The sequence below is a fragment of the Trichosurus vulpecula genome, chromosome 1, assembly GCF_011100635.1.
Source record: "Trichosurus vulpecula isolate mTriVul1 chromosome 1, mTriVul1.pri, whole genome shotgun sequence".
Taxonomy (NCBI): domain Eukaryota; kingdom Metazoa; phylum Chordata; class Mammalia; order Diprotodontia; family Phalangeridae; genus Trichosurus; species Trichosurus vulpecula.
Window position 1 is genome coordinate 270,558,102 of NC_050573.1, and position 7,617 is coordinate 270,565,718.

Below are 7,617 nucleotides of genomic sequence, written 5' to 3' on the forward strand. Positions count from 1 at the left end.
TGGAGTTGGTAGTGCTTTGGACTCTTAATGCGACTCATTTGCAGAAATGAGAGCAACAATAGAATCATTTTCATTGTCATATTTTTTTTTTTTTACTAATCAGAGGTGTTAATTGTAGCAAATTAAATGGAAAATCTTTTTTTTCTTTCCCGCACCCTTCCTCCCCCAAGCTCCCTGGAGAAATGCAGACCAGTGGTCTGAGGTTGCCCAGAGCTGATCTGTTTACTGCTTTGGAGTGTGGGTTTCACTGTAGGAGAATGAAAACTGCAGGGTGGTTGAACATTATGTGGAAAACATACACTTCCAAGCATATTATGCAGTTGGCATGAAGAATTTATTCTATCTATGTACAAGTAAGCATTTATAGATATTTTCATTTAAAGTAAAGAACAAATGAACAAAAACAGTATTAGCATGAAAACTACCAGGGTGGTTTCAATTGCACTAGAACAGAAGTTGCAGACCTTCCAAAGAACACAGAAACTTAAATAACAGATTGAAGGGTGTATTGTTAACTAGGACAATAAAAAACTGTACAGTGCAAGCAACACCTTACAATAAAATATGATCAATGAGGCAGTCTTTCCAAAGAAAAGCTGGGCAGGGCATTTGAGGACTGATGGGAAAAAGTATTAAAATCTCATAAATCCTCCATATCTCTTCTCCATTTCTGGAATTTCTTTGGAATAACTTTCTCCTTCTTCATCTGAAGGCAGGGAATCAGCGAAGCGCTTAAGAAATCCACCATACCTTTTCTGGTAGTCCAGCCACCATTCAGGCCTTCCAACTCTTCTCATAAAGCCCCCATATCTTTTTTGTAGCTCTTTTGCTTCATCTTCCAGTTCTGGACTTCTCTTGTAGCTTCTCATGAAGCCCCCATACCTCTTGCTCACTTCCTCCTCATTCTCATTACCTTCTCGATAATGCCCTGCTTCAGAGTTGTCTCCTGTTCCCAGCAGCTCTTTCAGCAACAGGTCTGATGAATTGGCCAATGCATCATCATCAGAGTCTTTCTTCATGAAGCCTCCATATCGCTTGGCAAGGACCTCTCCTCCATTCGTCTCATCTTCTGGCTCCACTCGATAAAGCTCATCCATTTTCTTCATGAATCCTCCATACCTTTTCATGAAGCCCCCATACTTTTTGGCTAGAAGATGACTTTCATCTTGTTTGCTTTCTCCTTGGTTGTTGGTGCCGTCCTGAGAAAGATCCATCTTGGTCAGTTGCAGAAGCTCCTTACAGGTGTCCCAGGCTTTGGCAGATGGCAATTTCCCTTCACATTCTAGTGTGCAAGCCTGTGAAAAATAATTAATCCAATGGTAAGATATTGTAGCTTTGCTAAATAGATACAATTCCCTGCATCTCCTATTCACACCAGCTCTGATTCTTAGAAAGGTTACTTAGATTAGCTTGAAATATTTGCGTTTATTGATATTAGTTCTTGTTGCTGGAGAATGTTCACATAATAAAGTAATCTCCTTTTGCTTATTACAAACATTCATTACTGTGAGTGGATATTTAAAGATAGTGATCGAGATGAGACCCATAATTTCATTGAAATAGGCTACTGGTTATCAATGAAGATAGACATTTTCTTTGCAACGTATGGCCTTTGAGAGTTGTCTAGTGCACTGAAAGGTTAAGTGACTAGGATTATATAGGATTATAGTGTCATTCTATGTCAGAGGTAGGACTTAATATCAGGTGTTCCTTGAACTACCAGTCTCTTTTATAAGTAGTTAGCAAGTTCAAATGTTATGGAATTAAAACAAATAGTTACTATGGTATCATTGATACTTAAAAGTGTGAATTCTAAATTAAAATGATTTGCAACCACACGAGAGTGATTATATTGACCTGGATTGACTGTCTTGATGATGCAAAGCAACTCAACTTTACCAATGTGATTGAAACCAAGACTTAATTGGGAAATGTTATAATAAAATGCATTTGGCTTAAAAATTTAATTCTTTGAGGTAGAACACTTGTTTGCAATACACATCTATGTACATGAAGATATTATATATGTTGTAATTTTATTCTAGATAGCTCCCAATATTCCTGTTCCTTTTTATTCTACCTTTTCTATTACAGAAAATAAGAATTCAAATGTAGTTGTGGAAAAAAAATCTGAAAATTCAAAACTAAGCTTGATAATGCTATAGGGTGACTTTATGTTAAATTGAAGTAGAAATGTTTCATTTTAGTCTTGCCTACTTTTTTTAAATTTTTGTCCTGAAAATTTGGCTCTGAGGTCTGACATAATTAAAATATTATAAATATGCAAACTTGAAGGCCATTCCTCCCATAAACACTGAATCACTGCAAAATTGAAAGCCTTTTTCAATGGATATCATGTTACTCAATAAAAAGAAATGAATCTGCATAGCATTTTCCCCTTTATTCATTATACAGTAATTAAATCTTAACCAATGTAAGACTCAGGATGAATTACTCCTAATGGTACTATTAAGATTCTCCTCTATTCAAGAGGAGAATCTACTCTGCCCAAAATATGTAAATACTTCAAAGAAATCATCTCAGTGATGTGTTTTGGTACAGTTCCAAGGTACAATGTTAAGGGTATATATTTTTAATAAAGAAATTATTTCTATTTTCTTTTCTACTATTATGAATATATTTTTGTAAATTGAATGCCTTCCACACCTTTGTGGGGGCATTTTCCATTTACTGATCAGCTATCAAGAGTTGGGGTTCAATTAAAATTCGCTGAATTAGGATCTTATAAGAGCATAGGATCATTGAGTGTGTACTAGAAAGGACCCCAAAGGACATCTAGTCTAACCCCTTATTTTGTAAATTAAGAAACTGAGGCTAAGGAAAAGGAAGTGACTTGCCTGAAGTCACATGCATAGTAAAGTAAGTATCAGGGGTATAATTTGAACTTCACACAGTACCATGCTGCTTCCATAAGATGTGATTTTGAGATTGAGCCCCATGAATTAAAGTGATTTGAATTGAGGAGGGATTAGGAGTCAGAGAACCTGGATTAATACCTCAGCTTTGACTTTGTGGAAGTAAATTCTCTCTGGGTCATAGTTTCCTCATCTGCAAAATGAGAAGTCTGGCCTCTAAGATTTCTTCTGGCCCTAAATTTTAGATTTATATTCTAATTATTAAAATAAGTTGCTTGGAGAAAAAACAGGTTAGAAGGAGGGAACTGATGTAGTTAGTAAAAATTATTTAAATATACACAGAATATTTTGTTGCATTTATAAACTTCTTTCTCAAAATACATATATAATATCTGATATAGTTAGAAAAAGGTTATACATTTTAAAAATGATTATCAAAGTTAATTACTGTTAAAATATGAAGTTACAACTTGTCCTTTTTCTTCTAGATTATTTAAAAAATATGTCCACTTAGATCCCTGCTTTTACTCATAGAAAACACATCACTGTAGGGGTGATGATGCCCTTTCTTTGTTAACTACCTTGCAACCTCTACCAACTTTCTTAAGGATTTCTTCACAAATGTGTGGTATTGGTTAGGCAATTAAATTTCCACAGTGCTTTTTTAAAAAATGGTAGCTTATCTAATGCAATTCTAGTGATAGTAACTATATTAGGATAATTCTAATTCTGACTCAAAACCCACTTTTAGCTAGCCATTCAAAATGCCTTCTTAAGAGACTCTTTTAGTTTATGAGGAGCCCATCTGTGTTAAAGGGTTTATAGTAAAGGGTTCTAACATCTGGGCAAACATGTTATCAGCTCATTTAAAGTACTAAGGAATATTTTGGAAAATGCTGCTTACTTTCAAATTAGTCCCTGAAGGATTTAGAGAAGAAAGGGAGAAAAGATCATAACAACACATGGTGGTAAGATTTGGAGGATAATTTAGCTCTTCCACAAGAGAAAGTGAATGAGTGGCAGCATGTTGGGAATTGGGTGAGGGGAAAGATTAAAGAAGAAAAATAATTGAATAAACAATGCTAAGCTTTCATGTCTCTTTAAATACAATGAACAGAGTATTGTAATCTTAATTTGAATTTCAGCTCATTAAGCAAGAAGATTAGAAATCCCATTATCATTTAGCCAACAAATGTGGGGAGGGGGATAACATGTGCAATGTCTCAGTATTAACATGTACTGATTGTCCCAATGTACAAATGTGAAAGCTGGGTGTCAGAGTATGACTAAAGATGGGAGAGCTGTATGATCAGAAGCACAGGGTACATTTCTATAGAATTAGTGCTTGACTCCTCTTTTCCTCTGTTTGTAGCTTTCCAAATGGGTCTATTCTATACTTAGTTTCTAGGCACAGTCAACTTAAAGATTAAAAGAGACTGAAGAAGGAAGGATAAAGAATGTTATTTTGTCATTATCATACAAAGCTCCATGACATAGTTTCATTTACTTATTCTTTTATCATTTAACAACCTACATACAAAGAATTGAGCTACACCCTGGGAGAAATGCAAAGACAAATAAGACATGGTCTAGTTTAGAGAATACAGTACAGATATAAATATTCAATAATATGTATATATTTTATAATAGTTCCATATCTACATAGAACAGGTGAAGTAGAACTAGATTATTTTGCCCAAGAAAAGCTGCCTCTACTCTGAAAAATATTGTTAAGAATGTTAAATAAATATTAAGTTTTTTTGATTATTGCAAATACCAGAGTTTGCTTGAGGAGTCCCTATCCTCCCCCCCTCCTCGGAAATTAAAACTTAACCATTGCCTTAGGAAGAGGATTAGAAAACTACATTTTAAAAAATTCCAAGTACCCCATGAAGAATATGTCTCAAAGTAAATTTCCCAGGGAACCTGATTTTTGTTTTGAGCCACATGTTCTGGATTGGTCTTTCCACCTACCTGCACCTTGCCTCTCTTACGGTTTTCCAATACTTTCCCCAGCTACTCCCCAATACCTTCTTTAGAGTAGGATAAATTATAGTCTAGTAATTATTACAAGATGCAAAAGTGAAATTTCCATTGTCTTTCTTGCATTCTCTCATTTCTACTCTACCAACTTCTTGTCCTCCTTCCTTTCCCTCGGTTTCTTCTTTCAACAAAGGCTGATATTGTTAAGTCTTTCAGTGAAATTCAGTCTTGATCCAGAAGGGATCAAGAGTCACCTAGACAAACCGTGTTATTTTACAAATGAGGAAAACGAAGCCCAGAGAGGGAAATGACATGCCAAGGCTACACAGTAAGTGGCAGAACTGAAATCTGAACCCTTGTCTGTCTCAAAATCTAGTGCTCTTTCTACTACAATTAAATTGTCCACAAAACAATACCTTTACTCATCCTTTTGTTGAAAGGAGCTGGCTCTAACATTAGTGCCTAATGGAATGATGTGGTGAGAAATATAGGGAGCAAGGAGTTGGCATGTGGGACAATGCTCTTGGGACAGCAGTCCGTCTGCTGCTCTCCGAGGTCCTGAAAAAACTGCCTGGGGATCTTTTTTTTTTTAAAGTGGACTAATTCAGCCGATCCAAATACCCTATTGTTAACACACACACACACACACACACACACACACACACACACACACACACACACACCATATCTACCACGTATTGAAAACAACAACAACATAACAGTCCCCGCCAACCTCCTACTTGTTACTCCCCCTCCCCCGCCTCCCACTTGCCTTTTCCCAAAGCCAAAATTCTGATCTAGATTTCCCGCGGAACACAGAGTAAGCTTAGCTCTGGAGTCAGATTTAGTCCCCAGTTCCTTCAGGTGTAACAAGGAGAATCTAGATTTTGGTGACGGAGAGGTAGCCGCATTACTTATGCCGTATTTAGGTAAAACAGAAACAAAATGTAATGGCAAGGATTCCCCCCTTCTTTCTCCTCCTACCCCAGTCCGCGCTCACCAATGGATTGATGTCCGCATGTTGTCCCAGGCGGTAGGTGCAAGAGGTGCAGTACTTGCTGCATTCCGCCCTGACGGTCAGGAAGAGGCCAGGGCTGAGAGCCAGTAGCAAACTGCAGAGCTTCAGGAACAGCGCCATGGGCTGAAAAGAGAGTGGGATGCGTAGCTCAGCCACTGTCAAACCATCCTTTGCTAACGCTAAGGAAAAACCGCTTTTCTTCCCTGATCCGCGAATTCGTTCTCAGGTTACTAACATCCTCTACTTCCTGAAAGATACACACACAGGAGCCCCGGAAATCGCAAATTCCAACTAGTAAAAAGCATTTACCTTTTCTTACGAACTCTGTCTATCTGGACAAGCCTCAGGGCAAAGGGAAAGGGCTTCCGTCTTCACCTGCCTTGCGCTGGCTGACTAGGGAGTGAAAGCACCACAGTTGGATCTTTCTTGAGAGCACCAAGATAGACCGGATTTTGTCCTTTCTTCCACCTGCGGTCCTAAGAAACCTCACCTTCTTGGGGGCAGATTTTTCCCCCCTAGAGCGCTGGGAACACTGAGAGCTCGCTAAAGTACGGAATGGAGTGGCCAGGCTCAATACCAAGGAAGACTAAACACACCAGCCCAAGATTTAATGCAAGTTCAGTCGCAAAAGGGAAAATAGAGGAGGAAAATTAAGAAAACAAAATAAAAGAGGAAAAGAACAGCAAATAGGTTCCCCGTGCCCACCAGGAAAATCCAATATTTTAGCAAAGTTTACTTACATAGATGCTTCCTTGGATCGAGTATGGGTTGGCTGAAGTGCTTTGGCTTGCTCACCAAGTATTTATAGTGGAGCAGAGCAATTTGCGTCCCAGGAGAATCTCTAGAAGGAAGAAGGTGGGGGAGGGTGAGAGGATTGGAGGGGAGAAGGGGAGAACAACAGGAGAAAAGCAATAGCCTACAATTCGACCTATCACTGCTCCTGGCAAACTTACTGCAGTCCCTCGGTTAGAAAGTAAGGAGTTATCAGTAGAGCTATGAGGTCTTTACTTACCGTCTTCAATGGGTAACTGAAGTGGATGGACGTGAAGGACTGGGAGCTCTCCACCTGAGTAAGTGTGCTGGAAAGTGGACGGAGCCACTTTATAATTAGTTAAAAAAAAAAAAAAAGGAAAAAGGCGAGCGAGCCCCAATCACCTACGGGCTCCAGCTGACGCAGGACCTACGAAATCCCACCTCGGACGCACTTGCTATCTTATTAACTATCATCACTAAGAAGGAGCTGAGCCAGACAGTGTGGGATTGGATAGGATTCGTTCTCTATTCTTTCCAGCAGGATTAGGAGGCTGGGGTGGGCTTGTTACTCACACATGGTAATTTGCTGGGTATTTTCTACACATTAACCCTAGGCCCTTTGGGAAAATTTCCTCTCAAAGCATTTTTATTGGGGGAGGGAGGTGAGTGGCAGAAGGGGTGGCTCAGGAATCTTCCTATAAATCATCTGAAGGTTTCAAAGTTCGATTAATAACACGGGGGAGTGAAATGGGGAAGAATTTCATCTGGGGAGTTCCTTAGTTTTCTTGGTAATGGTATGTGTAAACAGCAGGGCCACGTCAGACTTGTCTCCTCTCTTCCTAAAGCATTCTCCCAGGGTCATAGTTTCAAAGAACATTGAGGACGCTCATACCAATCCTGAATCACCTCCCATTAATAGAACAGGACAGGATATTTCACCCAAAGTCAAAGATTGTCTTAGCAGAAAGCAAATGCTAGCAGACTCCA

At 38.8% G+C, this 7,617-nt stretch overlaps 1 protein-coding gene across 1 annotated transcript; it reads right to left on the minus strand.

Moving 5' to 3' along the window:
- Positions 1-392: 392 nt before the first annotated feature.
- Positions 393-5,997, minus strand: PENK (proenkephalin). The gene is made up of 2 exons (XM_036741283.1): positions 5,860-5,997; positions 393-1,295 (listed from the first exon to the last, which is right to left on the minus strand). The coding sequence occupies exons 1-2, from the start codon at positions 5,995-5,997 to the stop codon at positions 633-635; spliced, it is 801 nt and encodes a 266-aa protein (XP_036597178.1). The 3' UTR covers positions 393-632.
- Positions 5,998-7,617: the final 1,620 nt, after the last annotated feature.

What these genes read in the sequence shown, in the direction of transcription:
- PENK (XM_036741283.1), bottom strand. Translation starts at nt 5,997, where the DNA reads ATGGCGCTGTTCCTGAAGCTCTGCAGTTTGCTACTGGCTCTCAGCCCT. An exon ending in ATGCGGACATCAATCCATTG is followed by an intron (nt 1,296 to 5,859) that starts GTGAGCGCGGAC and finishes TATTTTTCACAG; the next exon opens with GCTTGCACACTAGAATGTGA.